At 38.0% G+C, this 22,633-nt stretch overlaps 2 protein-coding genes across 3 annotated transcripts; both read left to right on the top strand.

The window, feature by feature from the left end:
- The first annotated feature begins 7,207 nt into the window (after positions 1–7,207).
- LOC142523277 (triose phosphate/phosphate translocator, chloroplastic) lies at positions 7,208–11,088 on the top strand. 2 transcript variants are annotated; one of them, XM_075627015.1, is made up of 12 exons: positions 7,208–7,627; positions 7,711–7,776; positions 7,872–7,937; positions 8,032–8,110; positions 8,663–8,783; positions 8,899–8,994; positions 9,354–9,466; positions 9,587–9,664; positions 9,788–9,904; positions 10,056–10,155; positions 10,243–10,343; positions 10,807–11,088. In XM_075627015.1, the coding sequence occupies exons 1-12, from the start codon at positions 7,350–7,352 to the stop codon at positions 10,822–10,824; spliced, it is 1,233 nt and encodes a 410-aa protein (XP_075483130.1). In that variant the 5' UTR covers positions 7,208–7,349; the 3' UTR covers positions 10,825–11,088. The 2 variants fall into 2 exon arrangements, with proteins under 2 accessions (XP_075483130.1, XP_075483131.1); XM_075627016.1 differs by having other exon boundaries at positions 7,480–7,632.
- A 562-nt stretch (positions 11,089–11,650) lies between these two features.
- On the top strand, positions 11,651–22,262 carry LOC142523276 (homeobox-DDT domain protein RLT1-like). Its single transcript, XM_075627014.1, has 19 exons — positions 11,651–12,326; positions 12,704–13,156; positions 13,655–13,734; positions 14,157–14,453; positions 14,537–14,626; positions 14,741–14,905; positions 15,009–15,231; positions 15,892–15,992; positions 16,089–16,175; positions 16,878–17,030; positions 17,119–17,274; positions 17,755–17,964; positions 18,035–18,383; positions 18,464–18,633; positions 18,718–19,149; positions 19,315–19,917; positions 20,009–20,113; positions 20,298–20,561; positions 21,110–22,262. Exons 1-19 carry the CDS (start codon positions 12,200–12,202, stop codon positions 21,866–21,868), a joined length of 4,824 nt encoding a protein of 1,607 aa, XP_075483129.1. The 5' UTR covers positions 11,651–12,199; the 3' UTR covers positions 21,869–22,262.
- Positions 22,263–22,633: the final 371 nt, after the last annotated feature.

Below are 22,633 nucleotides of genomic sequence, written 5' to 3'. Positions count from 1 at the left end.
CTCTCGTTCCTTCGAAGTTATGAAAAGATACAATGAAGAAATCGAATAGCAAAATCATTATTATCCTTCCACCGTTTCGGCGCTCGGGCGGTAGACTTCTCGCGCCCGAGCGCGAGAGGTTCTGCCCCCGAGTTTCAAATGCATCGCGCTCGGGCGGTCAAAAACTACCGCTCGGGCGCGGCATGTTCTGTCCGATTATCACTTGCATCGCGCTCGGGCGGTCGCAAACTACCACTCGGGCGCGACGTCTTCTGCCCGAATACTCAAAATTACTACCTTGGCGCTCGGGCGGTCACTTTCTACCGCCCGGGCGCCACATCTTCTGTACAAATATTGGCGTCCGGCTTCTCTACTCGAGCTCTTACCACGTCAACTCATATTCAATATTCATTTTCTCAATTTCATTGTCATAATATACATCAAATGTATAATCACATATCAAATACCTGAATTATCGATAATCATATGAGATTTACGATAATACGATACACGGTCCTTACAAAGTTGCTGCAAATCTGTACGTACTTTTGGGAGAAACACACAAAGAGGCAGAATTAGCAGTTGCATCAATTGATTCAGGAGAAGAATTAACAATGTTATGGCATAGAAAGCTCGGGCATATGTCAGAACGAGGGTTGAAAATTCTCTCAGAACGGAAGCTGCTGCCGGGACTTACAAAAGTGTCACTACCCTTTTGTGAGCACTGTGTCACCAGTAAACAACACAGATTAAAGTTTGGCACTTCTACTGCCAGGAGCAAAAGCATATTGGAGCTGATTCATTCGGATGTTTGGCAAGCACCGGTTGTATCCCTAGGAGGAGCGAGATACTTTGTCTCGTTCATTGATGATTTCTCTAGGAGATGTTGGGTGTATCCAATCAAGAAGAAATCAGACGCTTTCCAGATCTTCAAAGATTTCAAAGCGCGGGTTGAATTTGATTCAGAAAAGAAAATCAAGTGTCTGAGGACTGACAATGGAGGAGAATATAACAGTGACGAATTTGATGCATATTGTCAACATGAGGACATCAAAAGACAGTTTACGACGGCTTACACACCTCAACAGAATGGAGTGGCGGAGCGGATGAATAGAACCTTGTTGGACAGAACAAGAGCTATGTTGAGGACTGCAGGTCTAGAAAAGTCATTTTGGGCAGAAGCAGTCAAAACCGCTTGTTATATTATCAATCGTTCTCCTTCAGTGACGATTGATCTGAAGACTCCGATGGAGATGTGGACTGGGAAGCCGACAGATTATTCTCATTTGCATACATTTGGAAGTCATGTGTACGTTCTGTACAATGAGCAAGAAAGATCGAAGTTGGATTCGAAATCCAGAAAATGTATCTTCTTGGATTATGCTGATGAAGTAAAGGGGTTTCGCTTGTGGGATCCTACTGTTCACAAGCTTGTCATCAGCAGGGATGTTATCTTCGAGGAAGATAAAGTAAAGGGAGACAAAGGCACACCGAATTCAGAAACTACTATTTTTCAGGTGGAAAATAAGACGGACGAAGGTCAAGTTTCTTGTGAAGCAGTACCAGAGCACGAAGAACAAGAACATGTTGAGTCTGAGGTTTCTAATGTGAGGCAGTCAACTCGAGACAGAAGACCACCAGGTTGGATTTCAGATTATGTCACTGAAAGTAACATTGCATATTGTCTATTATCAGAGGATGGTGAGCCATCGAGTTTCCACGAGGCTACTCAAAGCTCGGATGTATCTTTGTGGATGATAGCAATGCAAGAAGAGTTGGAGGCATTAGACAGGAATAAAACTTGGGATCTTGTTACACTACCACGAGTGAGGAAATCCATTGGAAACAGATGGGTCTATAAGATCAAGCGTGATGGCAATAACCAAGTGGAACGGTATCGTGCTAGGTTGGTGGTAAAAGGGTATGCTCAGAAAGAAGGTATTGACTTCAATGAGATATTTTCTCCTGTGGTTCGGCTTACAACAGTCAGAGTGGTGCTGACATTATGTGCGGTATTTGACCTACATCTAGAACAGCTAGATGTGAAAACGGCATTTCGTCATGGAGATCTTGAAGAAGAAATCTATATGCTCCGGCCAGAAGGTTTTGCGGAAAAAGGCAAAGAGAACTTGGTTTGCAGGTTGAAAAAATCTCTGTACGGTCTCAAACAGGCGCCGAGGTGTTGGTACAAGAGATTTGATTCCTATATCATGAGCCTTGGATACAACAGACTGAGTGCAGATCCTTGTACATATTTCAAGAGGTCTGGTGATGATTATATTATTTTGCTGTTGTATGTGGACGACATGTTTGTAGCAGGCCCCAACAAAGATCATGTCCAAGGATTGAAGGCACAGTTGGCTAGGGAATTTGATATGAAGGACTTGGGACCAGCAAACAAGATTCTAGGGATGCAAGTTCACCGAGACAAAAATAACAGAAAGATTTGGCTTTCCCAGAAAAATTATTTGAAGAAAGTTTTGCAACGCTTCAACATGCAAGATAGTAAGTCAATTTCGACCCCTCTTCCTATTAACTTCAAGTTATCCTCCGAGATGTATCTTAGCAGTGAAGCAGAGAGGATAGAGATGTCTCGAGTACCATATGCATCAGCAGTGGGAAGTTTGATGTTCGCCATGATCTGTACAAGACCGGACATTGCTCAAGCAGTGGGAGCAGTTAGTCAGTATATGGCGAATCCTGGACGAGAGCATTAGAGCACTGTTAAGAGGATCCTTAGATACATTAAGAGTACCTCGAATGCTGTATTATGTTATGGAGGATCGGATTTTACACTCAGGGGCTATGTCGATTCAGATTATGCAGGTGATCCTGATAAGAGTAAATCTACTACTTATTATGTGTTTACACTTGCAAGGGGTGCAGTAAGCTGGGTTTCAAAACCACAGACAGTTGTGGCGTTATCTAAAACAGAGACAGAATACATGGCAGCTACTCAAGGTTGCAAGGAGGCAATATGAATTAAAAGGTTATTGGAGGAAATCAGACACAAACAAGAGAATGTTCCTTTGTTTTGTGATAGTCAGAGTGCCTTGCACATCGCAAGGAACCCAGCCTTTCATTCCATGACAAAACACATTGGAGTACAATTTCACTTTGTGCGGGAAGTAGTAGAAGAAGGAAGCGTGGATATGCAGAAGATCCATACGAAAGAAAACATAGCTGATTTTCTGACCAAGCCAGTGAACACTGATAAGTTTGAGTGGTGTAGATCCTCAAGTGGCCTAGCAGAAACGTAAGCAGCATGGAATGACAAGATTGAAAGGATGTGTGGAGATATGTTTGATTCTCAATCAATCTCCAAGTGGGAGAAATGTCGGCAGATCAAGTTGGAAATAATTATTGATGGGGTCAGCTAAATAAATTAGCACATATTTGTTGAATTCATCCCGTCAAAGAAACGTGGGTTGGCCGCTGGAAAATTTGAAGAGGAATTTTCATACGCGTTTTTAACGCGTATTCACACTGACACGAAGTTCTATAAATAGAGCTTCATTTCAAATTATCCCTTCTTCGAGTTTTATCTCATCTTATAAGCATTTGAGTGCTTAGTTCTATAATATTTGTGAGGTGTTTTGTTCTCTTGTATTAAGAGAGTGTGTGTTCTCTTTGGAAACACAGTGAGTGAGTTGTACACCACAAAATATTATAGTGGAAATCTTTTCATCTTGCCCGTGGTTTTTACCCTAATAATTTTTAGAGGTTTTCCACGTAAATCTCGGTGTTCAGTTTATTCTTTATTTTCGGCTTTTATTATCTCAAATTCCGCACGTGAGACCAACAATTACGAGTCAATCAATGGAACTGAGATAATATTAACCCAATTAGGGTTTTTTCCGACTCCTCGGCAGCGATTCAAGAAGTGCTAGCGGTGAATGAATTTCTAGGACCAAAAGATGTTTTGATTGCTCAAATTAAAGATTGCTTAGGGACAAAGCTTTTCTCGGTTTTTCTCATATGCGGCGCGAAGTTAATTCGGCAGCTCATGATAGACTAGCCATGTTTGCTTTTGATTGTGATCATGAAATGATCTGGAATGTTTGGACGGGTTTCCATGTTTGCTTACAGGAGATTGTACTAAATGACATGATGCATAATTTTTTATGGCAAAAACTTGTGTAAGACAGTCTCACGGGTCGTATTTTGTGAGACGGATCTCTTATTTGAGTTATCCATGAAAAAATATTAATTTTTATGTTAAGAGTATTACTTTTATTGTGAATATCGGTAGGATTGACCCGTCTCATAGATAAGGATTTGTGAGACCGTTTCGTCTCACAAGAGACCTACTCATTTTTTATTAGTTTCATGTTAATATATTTTTTAGTCATCTTAATTTCATTAATTTTCATTTGAAACGACACTAAATATAGATAGTATTAGACATCTTTTTTCGCTCTCATGATGAACATATGTTAAATATTATTTTAATGAAATTTTACAGTTACACTGTTTGACAATCATTGTAGATTTAGATTTTGCAAATACATTTAAAATATTTTAAAATAGCGAACACAATAATTATGTAAGTTTAAAACATTTCAAACAATACACTATTCATCTATATTATTTTCCATGTTTTATTACCCTTATTGCTCGTCTATTATTTTCCCAATTACGTTTTTTTTATGCACTTGATGAATGTGAGATGAAGTTTAGTTTTTATTCATATAACATGTCTCATTTTTTAGGCATCTGAATTCACCATTTGACATGTTATGACACTATATATAAGTTACATTAGACATTCATCATCGACCACATGACGATCATATGATAAATATTATACGAATCAAATTTTACAATTACACTATTTGGCAATCATGATTCATATAAATTTTACAAGGACATTTAAATTATTATAAAATAATAAACACATAATTATGTAATTTAAAAACATATTATTTATACATATTTATCCCTAATTTATCTTTTTATCACACTTATTTTTCATCACTTCCATATCATAATTGGAAGTAGAAAAGGTGTATATACTTTTATTTCCTGTAACTAAAAAAATTATATTACATTCCTTGTATACGATTACAAACAAGTCAACAAAAAATGTAGCCCAAATATCATAGACAAACAAATACTTAACGAAACAACTGATTTTCAGTTATTGTTTCTGAAATTAAAAAGGCTACTGATGAAACCTTTTCCGGAATTTATAATATGTTTCTTGAAAAATAAAAATAAATAAATTTAGAGGAAAAACAAGAAAGTAATATTAAAAATTTGACGCAGATCAGGTATAATTTTTATAATTTGGTTAGAGGCAACTAGGGATGTAATTGAGTCGAACCGAACTCTTGAATGCTTGAATTTGACTCGTTTATAATCGAGTTGAGCTCGAATTTTATTTAACAAATATATCCATGGCTCACGAGCTTTTATCGAGCGTAAACGAGTTGAATAAATACAAATTATAAATTTAAATTAAAACTGTAAAATTGAATTTGTTCATGAGCTAAAATAGTTTAAAGCTCGAATTTTTTTCATTTAACTTAACAAACCTCGTTAAACAAACTCAAACAAATTTTCATTAAATGGAGCTCCAAATTAATAACGGGTCGACTTGATTTATTTAGGCAACAGTCACTAGAACCAATCACACACTATTTTCTTTGTTTTTGTTATTGATGATACCCTCGGGATAGCCCAGGTTGTGCCCGAGTCATAGACGATTCTTGTGCACGGGGCATGGACGACCCAGGATACTGGATGGATGGCTAGAATCAGGACAAGTCGGCAGGAAGGGTTCATCAGGAGTCGGGCGGGTGAATGCCCGGGACGTCTCCTCCCCGGGTCACCGGACGCCCGGGCTCTCGTTCAAACTCCCGAGAACTTTCTGCCCGGGCCACCTCGATATGAGCACCGCACTCGAGTATACTAGCAGAATTGGATGTGGGCGACTGTTCCATCTCTGACACTAGGCCGATGGGTTGACAAAATGGATTAATGTCCCGAGCCATTGGACCACCCGGGACATGATTTCTCCAAGATGTGGAATACCCGAACTCTTCTGTAAATTAACCTGAGAGACATTCTGCTCGATCACCTCGATATGATTGAAGTATTTAATGCCGCCGATAAACAGTGTGTATAGCCGACCTCTCTCCGACACTAATGCAAGTGGTCAATGAATCAAGTAGTCTGGATGTGACAAGTGTGCGATTTGACATGTCAGAACAATAGGGTACAATCAGCCACCCTATTATAATTAATGCTCACACACAAAAAACGAGGTCATCATTGCATCATCTACTATAAATACCAGGTTCTTTACTTGTATTTACTCTCAATTCAGAAATTGAATACATATTAAATACTCTTATTGTTCCACACCAATTTCACAGTCATCACTTGGCTACATTGGTTTTATTGCTTGACTACCCTGCTGACTTAAGCACCGGAGTGGTCACGCCGGACACCCCTCCGACGCCCATTCACGTGGTCACTTTCTGTTTGCAGATCTCACGAATCGGACCGAGGAGTTGCGAGATTCAAACCAGGCGTCCAACTCATATTTCCTTTGATATTTTGATAGTTTACCCGGCAGAGTTCCCGACCCGGCTTGTCCATTTCGCCCGGGTTGCATCAGTTATGTTATTATTATTTTTTATATTATATTATATTATAATATTAAAAAGAGAGGGTGAAGGGTAAAAAGGGAACGCTGGTGATAAAAATTACAAGGATATGGGAAATTGGATTCCAAGGATTGGACAGGAGCAGCGCTTCCTCACGGACCTCTCGCTTCAGAGGATAAGATAAGAAAACCCCACTGGATTGGGCTTCTCGGCAAACGAAATTACATTTTTAACCCACATGCTTCATTATATAAAATAAAATAAAATAAAATTAGCGTTTCTTTAGATAATATGTATTTATTTTATCAGAAAACGAACATAAATAAATCATAACCTAACCATACTTTTAGCATAGTAAATTTTGCTGTAAATTATTTGAAATAGTTTTTCATGAAATTTTTACCATATTTGAAATATTTTTTCATGAAATTTTTACCTTTCACTTTTTTTATTTTTTTTAAATAAAATAATATTTTGGGAAAATAATTTGATATGTAGTTGAGATACTATAAATCATGATTAATGTAATTTTAATTTATGAAAAAAAGCACATATTCAAATCCCAAGTCATATTATTATATTAAAAATATATTTACAAAAATATTAAATATTCCAACAATGGAAGCCGTTTCAATATATGTGATCCGCTTCTGTGGATAGGTGTCACTCGAAGCTGCTCAGTGCAAGCTACGATTCCCGGCGGCACCACCCATCGTTCCTCTTTATGCAACTAACTTTTTGTTTCTCAAAGTTCTAATGGAGTCTCGCGTGATCAATGGAGTAGCCGTCCGGGGTGGTGTACTTACCCCAAAGCCGGCGGCGCGACTCTATGGAAACTGTGTTTTACCCACCATGAGGCTCAGCGGGAAGCTCACTGATGGAGGTAATTTGATATGGGGTAGGCAGCTCCGACCAGCGGTTCTGCTTGAGGCTTCTCCGACGACAGTGCCGATTTCATTGGTGGCCAAGAGGGAGGGTTTCCAACCGTGCCACGCGGCGGCTTCTTCTCCCGCAGAGGGTGGCGATTCAGTCGGGTGAGGTCCGTTTTTCGGTTTCTCTGACCAGGAAAACCTTGGGTTTTCTATCTTTTTTTGTTTCTGACCCGTTTTCTTCGCAGGGAGGCCAAGGTGGGATTTTTGAAGAAGTACCCGGCTCTAGTCACGGGCTTCTTCTTCTTCATGTGGTACACCTGTTGTTGTGTTTGACTAAGGCCGCGGAAACCATTATTTATCTGTTAGCGGGTTTTCTTCAAATGGTCGTGTCCTTGTTTTGTTGTAGGTATTTCTTGAATGTGATTTTCAACATTATGAACAAGAAGATCTACAATTACTTTCCCTATCCATAGTAAGAATTTTGTTAACACTGCAATAGCTCCGATATTGATATTATCGCACTTAAGTGAATGGGTGGAAAATGAACTGAATACGTTTTTGTGCAGTTTTGTGTCTGTGATACATTTATTTGTTGGTGTTATTTACTGCTTGATGAGCTGGACCGTGGGCCTTCCTAAGAGAGCTGTAAGTGATCTCTTACCGGTTTCTAACAGAATTAAGTTTTTATCGAGGGAAGAATCTCTTTTCATGAAAGATTAGTTTATTTGCCAAACCTGTGAAGCATGTGATAATCATTTTCATAACTTAACACTTTATGTGTAAAGCAGGGATCGGGAATAAAGGGACCTAATTAATATGCAAAGCTTAAACATGTATGTTCATCGAGTATTTAGGCTGTGAAGATGTTAAAAATTAGCCACTGAGAACAAATTAATGATATATAAAGGTGGAATACTCAAAAGAGAGTTTTAAACAAACTTGTGACCTAACTTTAGTTAGTTATAGAAACTACTTATCCCTGAACTTAGAGTCCTGCTGGAGGCGGCCTATCAATAATTATATATTATAACAAAGTCATGATTTACAGATACTGTAATGGAAGTGATTTGGTATCAAATTCAGTGGCTTCTGATTTTAAAGATGCAGTTGATTGGTAGTAAAGGAGTTTTGAGTTCCGTAAATTTTACTTCCTCTGTTTTTATTACTGTTCCAACGTTGGCGGTTATGTTTGCATAGCCAATGGACTCAACCCTCTTGAAGCTTCTCATCCCTGTTGCTGTATGCCATGCCCTCGGCCATGTAACAAGCAATGTGTCGTTTGCTGCAGTTGCGGTCTCGTTCACTCACACAATCAAAGGTCTCTATCAATTCTCTCAAATGATTAACTATGGAACTTTTGTGATACTGAAGCAAATTGTAATTTATACCCGTGGGACCTGTCATATCTCCCTATTGTTTTTATTTTGGATCAGCGCTCGAGCCTTTCTTCAATGCTGCGGCCTCACAATTCATTCTTGGACAGCAGATACCTTTTGCTTTGTGGCTGTCACTGGCTCCAGTCGTCATTGGTAAGATCTGTGTTCTTTGACTAAATGCTTCCTATTTATGATCGCGTATACTCATAGGCACCACTTGATTGTGTGGTGTGATGATAAAAAATGTATAATATGGGATAATAAATCGAAAGATATGGATAGCAGATCGATTCGAGCCGAACACTGATGAAACAAGGACGGGGAAACAATCCATGTCTAATTATTTTCACCAAATGGTGTCATAATAAATATTTCACGATGACTTGCCAAAGTAACTTCAATCTCGCTGGACACGAGTTTTAGCATGATCATGCATATTAAGCTCGAGATATTGAGTTCAGAACATGTATATATTGTACCACTCTCACTGTTAATTTTACAAATTAATGCAGGTGTATCAATGGCATCACTGACTGAACTGTCATTCAACTGGCTTGGATTTATTAGCGCTATGATTTCCAATATCTCATTCACCTACCGGAGCATTTATTCGAAGAAAGCTATGGTTATGAGATAATTTTTTACAGTATTATCTTATCAGGATGCTCTCACAAATTATGATACAGTTGGAACCTATCTACCTTTAATGTGATAATTGATTTTCCCGTCGAATGCTTTTTTGCAGACTGACATGGATAGCACTAACTTGTATGCCTACATTTCTATAATTGCCCTCATTGTTTGCATTCCACCAGCCATAATCGTAAGTACTAGAAGATAAATGACACTATTCTTCACCTAATACCCTTGTCTAGGTTGTATTTCCTCGGATATTTCTTTCTTCTTAATATTGTTCTTGCATCTTCTCTTCTAAGCAATCCCATAGTTGGAGGGACCTCAACTGATGAAGTATGGGTTTAACGATGCGATTGCTAAAGTAGGTTTGACCAAGTTCATCACGGACCTTTTCTGGGTTGGAATGTTTTACCATCTCTACAATCAGGTTAGCATCTTTGACAATCTCGAAAGGCTTTTATCTGTTGACTGAATGTCATAATAAGTTATTTTGGCATCACAGACGACCAAATGTGTACTTGTTTATCGAATAGTCACCTTTCACAAGCTCTAATAGCTTTATTTTTCTCCTATCTCAGCTGGCAACCAACACTCTAGAGAGAGTGGCTCCGCTCACACATGCAGTTGGAAATGTCTTGAAGCGTGTTTTTGTGATTGGCTTCTCAATCATAGTCTTTGGTAAGCTTACTACTCTACCTGAACTTGGCTCTTTATAGTCTATGAATTGATGTGATACGAAACTTATTCGTATTTCAAATCATACAGGTAATAAAATTTCTTTGCAAACTGGTATTGGAACTAGCATTGCAATTGCCGGAGTTGCGCTCTACTCCTTCATCAAGGCCAAGATTGAAGAAGAGAAACGAGTAAGCACGAATCTGTGAAATTTACAGTACACGTGGTAGTTGTTGGAATCTTTTGACACGCTTTGGCAAAACTTCTGATTAAAGAAAAATGAGCTAGTAATGCAGCAAATTTCTTAGAATAGGCTAGCAAACACAAACGTAAATTACCTGTGGGTAGATTAATAACACCAGGCCTAACTCCTAACCTTGAGATTCAAAACTCCTACTTGTTAATTTGTACGGGTTTTTTAGTTTGTGTCATTATATGATCAATGTTCGAAAATGTCTGACCAAGAAGAAAGGAAAAGTGTACTGCCTACTGATAATCGTTTGGAAATTATTGAGTACTCTTTGCATGACCCTGTATGGAAAAGCCTTGAATCTTTAAACGCCATGTGTTTTTCATCTTTAGCATGAAACAAATATACGGTTTACTTTCGATATGTTCTGTCAGTACCTTAATTCAATTTCACTCTTGTGGCAGCAAATGAAATCTGCTTGAATACTGATGTGAGGCTCGTGGTGGAAACCTCGATGTATGTTGCAACATTCTTTCATGCAAAACCGAATGAGCCATCAAGAACATTCTGCCATGTTGTGCAATTAGTTCTTGTATCCAGTCTCTCTATCTTCAAAGTTTCGGATATCCTGTAATTTCCGATGATTTCCTAATGTTCAGAATAATCTATGAATACCTCAAGTGGTTGGCATTTTGTAATCACTAGTTTTAATGAGTTTAAGTTATTTGAATGCTTATTTTGTTTCCTGTGCGTTTACCAATTTCTGTGAAATTCATTTTGTATACTAAAACTTGATTCAATATAAGCACGCTCCTCAAGAAATAATTAAAACTAAACGATCGAAAGTTGAGTTGATTGGTGGGTGGTACAAATAATATTTCCATCTGTTCGTTTTTTATAGTTCAATTTTATGAAAAATTAAATAACTGAATGCTATCCAATTTGAAAATCGCATCTGATCCAAGTAAAACAATGTGAAAGATTTGTGAAGATGAAACATACTCTTAGGTGAAGGTGGACATGCCATTTGAACAAACTCGGCTCGATATATATATATTTCTTTAATTGGAAATCAAATAGACTTTAAGTTCATACCTACCTACCTATATATATATATATATATATATATATATATATATATATGCAAAAACAGAAAACCAAATGAAGAAAAGGAACTGAGCTAAAACCTCCACTAAATAAATTAAAATCATAACTTTTTTCATAGGAATTAGTGTTCTCTAGGCAAAAGAAAACAAAGTCATTTAAAATATTAGACTGATAGATGCAAAGCCCAAAACATCTGGTTAGACCAGAGCCATTGAAATATGAGATTACAAGTCAAGAAAACCCCAAAATACCCAGAAAACAGATATGAACTTTCCGATCTCTTGGAATGAATCAAATCAAATCAAATCAAATCTAAAATAAAAAAGTGTCCGGGAGTCAAGTCAATTACACCACCCCATGTTAATTTTGAATCGTAAAATTTTTTTTAAAAAGAAGAAAAATGTTTCGTGTTAGAGGCAAGAGAGGCTATTCCTATTTCTACTATAATTACTGTTCCTTTTGTGTTGCTTTTAATTTCTAACATTTCGATTTATGTTATTATTATTCTTTTTAATTCAATTCATCATTGGATCTCGATATTCTATCGTTTGCATCTGCAATCACAACCGTCTCTATAAATTTCCAATCTTTATTCTTATTTACTTGCGATGATGTTCTTATTATTACTTTATCTCGCGTGGGTTGAATTCCAATCGTTTTTGTTTTCCTTCCTACCAAGATAGGGACGAATTTTATCGTTTCTTTGTTTTTTGGGCATCTCTAAAGTTCTAGGGTTTGATTGGATCCGGGATGGAGGCGGGTTCTGAAGGAGAGATCGATAGGAACGTCGATCAGAGCCAGACGGAGGGTTCCAAGAGGCCTAAGCGTCAGATGAAGACGCCCTTTCAATTGACAGTTCTTGAGAAAACTTATTCAGGTTTTTTGTTTTTTTTATATATTGTTCTTCATGGTGGTTTTGCTTTGTGTGTGAATGTGTGAATTGTGGGTTTTTATTTGTGGACTTTCTTGATGTTTCAAGTATTTTGTCCCTCTTTCTAAATTTGTATTTTTCTTTCTTGTTTTTTTTTTGGATGAAGATGCACAATTGATGGTATGTCTATTATTATGTCCTTATTTTTTTGTTCCCAATTTGATTGAGTTGTTCACAATGAGATTAAGTTAGCTACAATGTATATGCTAAATGTTTATTTTTTTGAGTCACTTGTGTATATACTGACTATGAGTTGGGCTGTGCGGATGAAAATCTATTTTTGAGTAATGTCATTTTGTCTTTCCTATGGATCTTTAATGCAGTGGAGATGTACCCATCTGAAGCAACCCGTGCCGAATTATCTGAGAAACTCAGCTTAACTGACCGACAATTGCAGATGTGGTTTTGTCATCGGAGATTGAAGGATAAGAAGGAGGCAGTAGGAATGGGAGCCACAAAGACAACGCCATCTGGGTCAGTTGGTGGTCGGAAGGATTTGTCCGAATCCCCAAAAGAAGAAAGGATGGCTGTTGAGCCAGGCAGTAGGCATGGCTCTGGCTCCGTCTCGGGCTCGGAATCGAGTTCGAGCCAGTTTGATAATGGTGGCGATATGCCTATGGTGGCAACAGGGTATTATGAGGCATCTAGGACAAAAATGGAGCACAGAGTGATAGCTTGTGTGGAGGCACAGTTGGGAGAGCCACTAAGAGAAGAGGGACCAATGCTTGGCATTGAGTTTGACGAACTTCCTCCCGGTGCATTTGGGGCACCCATTGGTATATTTATTTCCTACGGCTACTTGTCATCTTTTGAGAGATTATGTGTTGTCTAAATCGGTGCCTAGTAAATGATTTGATATTGTTTATTGAAGCAGCAGGTTCCTTTTTTGTAAATTACTCACTGTTGTAGAGTCTGTTAAAGCAAGATATTCTTAGACATGAGAGTCTGGGAGTCTCTCAAGATTCTTACTCTCTGTACAAATGTCAGATGGACCATTTTAATGCATAAGAATTAGCAAAAGATATTTTTACTGTTTAATGAAATAAGAGTCTAAGACTCAGCGCTAAATGATGGTTGATGTAAACTTGATTTCTTAAATCTTGCGTACAAGATTGTTGAATAAGATGAATGTGAGCAGTGCCAAAAAACAGATGCAGTGTACCCTGAATTGGCTCTGTACTTCAGCCGATGTTTTATACCATGTTCTAGTTTTATACAAGTATAGAAGAGTGTCCTGATGTGTATTGCTGATGTGACTCTTTGTTGTAAAACAGCGCCGGCAGAGCTGCAACATAGATATAGACATTCATACGACAGCAAGTCATATGGAAAATATGATGCGAAACACATCAAAGTTCGTTCTCTATCTTTATATTTGGATTTACATTTGGTTTATTAATATAATTTTTAAATGTGTATAGATAATGTTGGTTTACCTTCCTAAGTGAAGTCAGCTGACTCTCTTGATTGATGCACATAATCTATGTTTTTCCTCTGACCTGAAGGTCACACAATGTTGGTTTCTCTCTCCTTAATTGGACCATTTGTATTACGTGCATTTTTTTTAATCATGCCTGTTTCTTAAATAAGTTCCTTGCATTATTAGTGGAACTGTTATGTATGCATTTTTTTGTTACATTAATTTTTTCTACTGAAAGGAACACTGCAAGGCAAAAAAAAGAAGAATAATGGAGCATGTATGTTCCACTAGACTGCAGAACAACACATGCCAATCGAATGAACTGATGGCTTAAGTTTTGTCAATTTGATTTGCAGGCTTCATCAAATGGTCCCCATGAAATCATAGAGTCTCAAGTTAGGTCCGATGCGTACAGGAATGCGGCGCCTTCTTCCTACTATGACTCGCCTTTTGATGATGGCAGTACAGCAAAAAGTCTTTCAGTTGGCCATGAGAATGGGCATATACCCAGGGAATATGGTATTGGGGGACTGGTGTCAAGTGTTGACGTAATTTCTCAGTCAGACAGGCAGGTCAAGTTTGCCTCATCTCCGAGGAATTCTGGCTTCATTGCACATAATGATGATAATATGCAAATTGACAGAAAACGCAAGGTACTTTCTAGAAGATGGAATTTTTTGTTGCCAAAAATTTCTACATGATTCTACTGCGAATCATAGTTAGTTACCTTGTACAGAGTGATGACGTTCGAATCGGAAGAGAAGTTCAATCCCATGAAAAGAGGCTTCGGAAAGAACTTGAAAAACAAGAAATTTTAAGGCGTAAGGTTAGGACTTTGCAATTTATGCACTGGACAAATTATTATTTACTATTTTGCAAAACAGTATGTTAAAAGATTCTTCTTTGGCATAAATCTGGCACTGCATGTTTCACTTTCCAGAGGGAGGAACAATTGAAGAAAGATACGGAGAGGCAAGACCGTGAAAGACGAAAGGAAGAGCTGCGAATGATACGTGAACAGCAGCGGCAAGAGGAGAAATTCCAGCGTGAAGAAAAGCGTGAAATGGAACGGAGGGAGAAATTTCTGCAGAAGGAGCGATTACGAGTATTGTTGAACTATCTACTACTTTGTTTGCCTCTTCATTTTTACTTAATGTTATCTTTATTGGGTTCGTAATTGACTTGCTTCCTATATTCTCTCTCTCCAGTTGGAGCGGAAGAAACAAAAAGAAGATCACCGCAAGGAGAAGGAAGCAGCGAGACAGAAAGCTGCAGTGGGGAGAGCAGCAGCACGCAGAATAGCTAAAGAATCCATGGAGTTAATAGAGGATGAACGTCTGGAACTTATGGAACTGGCTGCTTCCAGCAAAGGACTACCTTCAATTGTTTCTCTTGATTATGACACTTTGCAAAACCTTGAGTCGTTTCGAGGTTGGTGTTGCTTTACTTGAATGTGAGATAATATCCTTTGAGTAATGATCCTAATGAGTGTTTTCGAGAACCACTTCGCTCTTTTTGCATTGTAAGCTCTGAAAGATTGGGATTGAAGGATTTTTTATGCATGTACTTTAATTTTCCATCTTTCACAGAATTTGAATTTCTTGTTTTCACAATCCGAACTTAACCAGGAATAACCTTGTCTCATACATTTTTGGAAGTTGTCTGAGATTCAACAACGCTGATAAGATATTTATTTTTAAACCTGTGAGTTTTTTGTGTTATGAGTCTCTACTGGACTTATGGAATGCCCTGTAAAACAAATCAAACATATGTTGTGCTGCTGTCACTTTTTCTTAAGACTAATAAGCTGATCACAGTCGTGTCCCACGAACTAGAAATGTTTATTTAACTTATTTATTGCCATGCTGACTTCTTTTTACGCTATAGATCAATACTTTGTAACAGGTTTCAGATTTGTAGCTGCATTACAAAATTGTATTCGTATTAAACTTCCAAGGGTGGCCTAGGTCCTTTATTTTATGTGTTTTCATTTCAGCTGTGTTTCTTTAAATGGATTTTTCTTGCCTTTTTTGCTCGTTTTAGTTTCTCAAAGTTTGTTGTTTTTAGTTTTTGAAATTTTGTGTGATTCAGATAACATGTGTGAGTTCCCTCCAAAGTCTGTTCAATTGAGACTGCCTTTTGCTACTGAACCTTGGGTTAACTCAGAAGAAAATGTTGGAAATCTCCTGATGGTACGCAAATTTGATTTTGTTGCAATCTGTTCTCTTAAAAAACACATGGATGCAATTTATCTGCTTTGAAGTACTGAAATGATATTGCTCCTTCAGGTCTGGAAATTCTTTGTTACATTTGCTGATGTTCTAGGACTGTGGCCTTTCACTTTCGATGAATTCTTGCAGGCTTTCCATGACTATGTGAGTTATTTGAATGCGCTTTGACTTCAATCCGATCTCCAGTTGCCCTTTGTCTTTTTCCCCCCTTTCATTTTAATTATAATGGTCTGTAGGATGTGTATTTCCCAGTATTCTAAAAAGCGGTAGGTGGTAGGCATCATCCACATCAGTTTACTACTTTACTACAACCGTTGTACAATGAACGGGCTGGGCTGCAGACAAATCACAAATGTCAAATATGTTTCCAACATTATTCTTTAAAGTATAATTATTATTTATTAATGTTATTATTTTGGTTTTTTTTTTAAAGTAGAAATCCGGCTAGGCGGTGATATGCATATATACTATAATTAGGAATATCATAATTTGTTTTTTTTAAGTGTAAACCGCCTAGGCGGATTTTTAATTGTAAAATCGCCTAGGCGGCTTTCGGCGGTCCGGGCGCCGCCCGATTAATATGGTGGCGCCTAGAAGTTTCGACTAGCCTAAAATCGGGGCGGTTTTGGACCGCCCAGCGCTTAGGCGCCGCCTAGGCGGTCCTAGGCGGGGATTTTTAGAACACTGGTATTTCCTGTGTGTAGAAAAGTGCGAGCTCCAATTTTTTCCCCTTCATCTCCCCTTGGTTTGGGTGCAACCCTCGCCTATGTTCTTTCCATCTGTCTCTCTCTCACTCGTTTGTATGTGGTCCAATCTCAGTTGTTTATGTTTCCTTCCATTTCTCAGGATTCAAGACTGCTTTGTGAGATACACGTTGCTCTTCTCAAACTCATTGTAAAAGATATTGAAGATGTAGTGAGAACTCCATCTGGCGGACCTGGTACAAATCAATACAGTGCTTTTAATCCTGAAGGTGGACATCCTCGTGTTGTTGAAGGGGTAATTGTTCCATCCTCTTCCATAGCTTCTAATTTCACTGTGTAATTCTTTTTGTTTTTTAACCCTATTGGTCTAATTATCATCGCAGGCATATTTGTGGGGGTTTGACATACGTAACTGGCAGAAGCACCTAAATCCATTGACATGGCACGAAATATTACGACAATTTACACTCTCTGCTGGATTTGGGCCCCGGTTGAAGAAAAAAATCAACGACCGTGTTTCTGTAAACGACGTTAAAGAGGTAAATGATTTGCTACGTTTATCTCAAGAGTTCTATAAATAATGGCCCCTTGTGTTTCAGTTTCATTTTCTTTCCTTGAAATATATTTTCAACTAATCTTCATACTTCGGAACATAATTATGGTTTCCATCAACTTTTCTTCACTTCCGGCAAATCATTTATATTTTAAATATTCTAAATTCTAATCCAACTTCTAATTTATTTATTTTTATATTATTATGTGATGCCACTATCTGATATTTTTTTGATAGTATTAGAAATCTACAGTAAAATTCTCTACAGTAATACAATATCAAGCATTCATCTTGTTTGCACAACATTTTCCTTAAACTCTTTCCCTAGAAGGCCCTGATGTTTTATTGTGTTCTCGGCCTAGAACATGACCCCTTTCTCATGAAACCCCTGCATTACCTCTGCACAACCATAGAAGCACACTGTTGAATGTGTAATCGTCACCATGATAACACTTGTTATCCTCAGAGTAAAAGCTGTGAAGACATAGTGTCCACTTTGAGAAATGGTTCAGCAGCGGAGAATGCCATTGCAATTATGCAAGAAAAAGGATTCACCCTTCAACGCAAATCAAGGCACCGATTAACGCCAGGAACTGTTAAATTTGCTGCTTACCATGTTCTTGCTCTTGAAGGAAGCAAAGGCTTAAACGTTATTGATCTTGCAGAGAAGATTCAAGTAAATAATAGCTAGTATTGTTGTGTGCTATATTTCCTCCCCTGTTTATCTAATTGTATATCTGTTGTAGAAATCTGGGCTTCGCGACCTGTCAACAAGCAAGACTCCTGAGGCCTCTATATCTGTTGCCCTATCAAGGGATCCCATACTCTTTGAAAGAATCGCTCCTTCAACATATTGTGTGCGGCCAGCATTTAGAAAGGATCCAGCTGATGCTGAATCGATAATTGCTGCTGCCAAAGGGAAGATACAGAAATATGCACATGGCATTCTGTCTGGTCAAAATGTTGATGAAGAAGAAAGAGATGATGATTCGGAAAGTGATGTTGCTGAGGGTGCAGAAGTTGATGTTGTGGCTACCCTATTTGATGGAAATGAAAACGGCGAATGCAACAATTTTGGATCCTTCCCTAAGAAAGGTAAAAACAATTCACCAATTTTGAATCGATAATTTGTTACTACTGCTGATAATCGAATAATCGTGTTCATGATTGAACAGTCAGTCTTGATCAAGATGTTGAGATTGATGAAAGCGGATCAGGTGAGCCCTGGGTCCAAGGAGTGACTGAAGGAGAATATTCTGATCTATCTGTTGAAGAGCGTCTCAATGCCCTTGTTGCATTAATTGGTGTTGCAAATGAAGGAAATTCAATTCGTGTAATTCTTGAGGTATGACATATTAGGATATTCTAGGTTGAACGGGAAATCGAATTCTAGTCTTATCTTGTTTCTCCCAAAAAAAATTTGTTGTAGGATCGGATGGATGCGGCAAATGCCCTTAAGAAGCAAATGTGGGCAGAAGCACAAGTAGATAAAAGGCGAATGAGGGAGGAGACTATTTATGATCTACAAACAACCACTTTAGAAAAGGATGTGTCTTCTGTTGTGGCTGGGGATGCTCATATTTCCATTGAAACTCTGGCTCAAGATGCAGCTATGGTTCAGTTTGTAACCCCTCTTCAGCAGAATGGGTGTTCATCAGAAAGGTCTTGTTCGCAGCTAAAGTCTTATATAGGTCATAGAGCAGAAGAAATGTATGTTTATAGGTCCTTGCCTCTTGGTCAAGATAGAAGGAGAAATCGCTATTGGCAGTTTGTTGCTTCAGCCTCTAGCCTAGACCCTGGTTGGGGCCGAATCTTTTTTGAATCATCTACCGGCACTTGGAGACTTATTGATTCTGAGGAGGTTTGTAAATTTTCAAATTTCTTTTATTATGTGTTTTTCCATTTTCCTGTTCTTTAAATGGGTTGGGAAAAAGGAGAGAAGCTGTTTTAGATAATAGGTATGATCAGCGTTTTTTTCTTTTATGTTATTATGTTTTAATTTTAATTACAGCTCTTATTTGTGTAGGCATTTGACACTCTTCTGAAATCTTTGGATGCTCGCGGGACTAGAGAATCTCATTTGCATATCATGTTGCAAAAAATTGAGGTCTACTTCAAGGAATGTGTTCAGAGTAATCAGTTCCTTAATCTTACGGACCAGAGTAGAAACGAGGGTGAAGATGTAGCTTTTGAAGTTATTTCTAGTGTAGCTAGTGCAAGTACTGAGAGTCCTAGGAGTGAATTTTGCGGTACTCAATCTGATTCCTGGGAACCATCTACTTCCTTCAAAATAGGTTGCAGAAAGAATGAGTCAAAAGAAAATAACCTTTTGAAGAGGTATGAAGAGCTGCAGATTTGGACATGGAAAGAATGCCTCAGTTCTGCAATTTTACGTGCCCAGAGGTATGGAAAAATAAGGCGCTCGCCTCTTCTGGGAACTTGTGATGTGTGCCTTGATACGCATGATGCTAAAAACGACCTCTGCCCTCACTGTCATTGGATGCATAGCCATGTTGACGACAGGGGAAATTTCACTGAAAACAATTTAATAGATAGGATCAATATAGGCCGTTCAAACTCAACTTCACCGATTATTAGACTGATCAAGGCCGTTCTAACTTTGCTTGAGGTACAGATCACATTGTTTCACATGAGTTTTATTTTGTTCTCGACTTGCCTAGCAGGCTGTGTGACTAATTACTCCCATTCTACTACTGCAGGCATGCATTCCCTCTGAGGGTCTTCATTCTTTTTGGACTGAAGAATGTAGGAATTCTTGGGGATTGAAGCTGCAGAATGCTTCATCCGTGAAAGATCTTTTACAGGTTTTCAATTGTATCAATGCTAAATTGGCTTATTTTTGAGGCTAACACATGCCTCATTTCGTTACATATTATGCCATAAACTTGTATCATATGCGGCAATCTTCACTCTCTTCTGTTTTATTCTAATTATTGTCAAGTAGAGAATGTCAGAAGGAGACTTATTGTGTTCCAACTTTTGTTTCAGCTCCTGACTCAGTTTGAGGGTGCCATAAAGCGTGACTACCTATCAGCTGATTTTGAGACAACAGAAGAATTATTGTGCTACTGCGCCTCATCTAGGGGTGCTACATATGAATATGTCTGTTCTGGGTCTGTTCCTCAGCTTCCTTGGATACCAGAAACAACTGCTGCTGTGGCTCTGAGGCTTTTTGAGTTAGATTCATCTATCTTCTACACTCCAAATCAGAAGGCCGAGTCTCATGAGGAAAAGAAAGTGGGAACTCTTACAGTTGAGTTTCCTCAATCTCTCTCCCTCTTCCCCCTCCCTCTTTCTCCTGTGCATTTTTTCTAAATGTTTTTTTGACTTTGACCTTTACTCTTTTTATGGATTTCAAATCTGTTTTGGGATTTTTATTTTCAAAGGAGTTTCAAAATCTTCCTCTCTCAATTTAAGTTCTTTTATTCATATTTGTGTGATGTACAAGTACACTCGATGTTGATTTCATTTGAAATTCAAACTCGTAATGATTCTCGAATCATAGCCCTTCTAATTATTTTCCGTCCATCGCAATGCAACCTTTGAAGAACTATAGGATAGTCCATGCAGTCACCAGGATTATATTTACTGCAATCACAAAAATTGCTTTGAGGTTTGCCATTTTAATGACCGACCTCAATATGCAAAACTTGTGGGTCCTAATGTAAAATTTTCTGGTTCTACCCATGACTTGCCTCCGTTTTCTGTACATCTTAGTTGGTAAAGAAAAGTAAAATTTCTCGTCTTTTCAACTATTTTCCTGAATTCATGTTTTCATCAACTTATTCTCCTGCATTCAGAAGTCAGCTTTAGGGCAAGCTTTCTCGAACGATGTTGAAAGGACTGAAAGGTTGGAATTCGATAAATATGGTCTCATAAAGGAGGATAGCTGTGATCGTCTTCCTGACACTCCGAGTAGCTTTGGATATAGGGACGTGCGAAAACGTGGGGGTGGTCGCCAATGTAAAAAGTCTCAAAGAGGAGTCAAACGTCCAACATCTCAATCTAGCAGGCGGAGTATGAAACAAGGTGAGACATTGACTATTCTTATGCAGCAGCAGGGAGTAAGAACAAATGGACAGAGGCATGGGCGTGGTCCAAGGACAATCAGACGAAGGAGAACAGAGAAGAAGGCTGTTGCAGAGATTCTACAGGATTGCTTAGATAATGAGAGCACCCTCAAGAATAAGGCGGAGAAACCTAGAAATTCTGAAAGAGAGGAGTTGGTTAATTTAAGCATTAAAAACGTTGGGATTGAAAATGATGACAATAGTATTGGCATGGAAGCTGGTGATACTGATGATGATTCCAACGAAAATCTGTATGAGATGGCAAGGTGGGGAACATCACCTTATGATGCTACTCCTAACAGAAGTAATGAAATGATGGAAATGAACGAAGAGGAAGAGGACGAGGAAGCCGAAGAAATTGAAAATGAAAATGGTTGTTACGAAGAGGAAGGTGAAAATATGGAACTCAATGATGATTCGGACAGAGATGGAGATGAGAACGGTGATGAGGAATCAGAATCTGCAGTTTCAGGAGATTACAGTGACTGAGGTCACAAAATCTTGGAGATCAAATCGTAGAACTTAACTGGGTGGTCAGGCAAGGTAAATCTGACGTTCCTTTTTATCGATCGCAAACTACCGATGAGTTTCTTGATATGTAAATTTGTATATAAGGCGAGGGATCAGATGCATGGTAACAGCAGACGCTACTAGCACAAAGCCATGGCTGGCTGCACTATTTGAGAGACTGTCGGTGTTGATCTGTTAATATGTCGGAACATCCGTCAGTTGGCTGCAACAAAGGTGAACTATTTGTTGTAAACCTGCTTTGATTATTTCGGGGCTATGTATAATATTTATAACTATAATGATGCAGTGAATCATATAACGTTTGTATCATATAAATTTTGATGGTATTAGAATATTATATAGTTTGACTCCATTATAGTTGAGAAGACAATGTTGGGGTATGGCCTCTTTCTTCTTTTTTTTTTTTATAAATAAACATCTTTAAATTTTACTACTAAAGAACTATAAATTATACATATTAAGAAATAACAAAATCAATTCCAAAAGGTTCAAATTTATGATTTTTTAAAATTTTGGTTTTGATTTAAAGTTATTGTAAAATGTTAATAATTAGAAACTATTTGTATCCGAATCGGCAAAAAATGAAAAATCTATTCAGGAGAAGAGAGAATGACATGACATATAAAGATTTGTCTTTTGAAAGAAAAGCGAGGGATGAAAGAAAAGTTTTTTTTTTTTCCATATTTTATAATTGTAATAATTTAAATTTTATTGCATTTAACG

Source organism: Primulina tabacum, chromosome 13, assembly GCF_025594145.1.
Source record: "Primulina tabacum isolate GXHZ01 chromosome 13, ASM2559414v2, whole genome shotgun sequence".
Taxonomy (NCBI): domain Eukaryota; kingdom Viridiplantae; phylum Streptophyta; class Magnoliopsida; order Lamiales; family Gesneriaceae; genus Primulina; species Primulina tabacum.
The sequence above is the reverse complement of the archived record's forward strand: the minus strand, read 5'-3'. Positions and strand labels throughout refer to the sequence as shown.

Bases quoted from the DNA above. Each gene is read 5' to 3' on its own strand.
- LOC142523277 (XM_075627015.1), top strand. From the start codon at position 7,350: ATGGAGTCTCGCGTGATCAATGGAGTAGCCGTCCGGGGTGGTGTACTT. The intron at 9,467-9,586 runs GTTATGAGATAA...GCTTTTTTGCAG, and splicing joins TTTATTCGAAGAAAGCTATG to ACTGACATGGATAGCACTAA. The intron at 9,665-9,787 runs GTAAGTACTAGA...GCAATCCCATAG, and splicing joins GCATTCCACCAGCCATAATC to TTGGAGGGACCTCAACTGAT.
- LOC142523276 (XM_075627014.1), top strand. From the start codon at position 12,200: ATGGAGGCGGGTTCTGAAGGAGAGATCGATAGGAACGTCGATCAGAGC. The intron at 15,232-15,891 runs GTTGGTGTTGCT...TGTGTGATTCAG, and splicing joins AAACCTTGAGTCGTTTCGAG to ATAACATGTGTGAGTTCCCT. The intron at 16,176-16,877 runs GTGAGTTATTTG...TCCATTTCTCAG, and splicing joins TGCAGGCTTTCCATGACTAT to GATTCAAGACTGCTTTGTGA.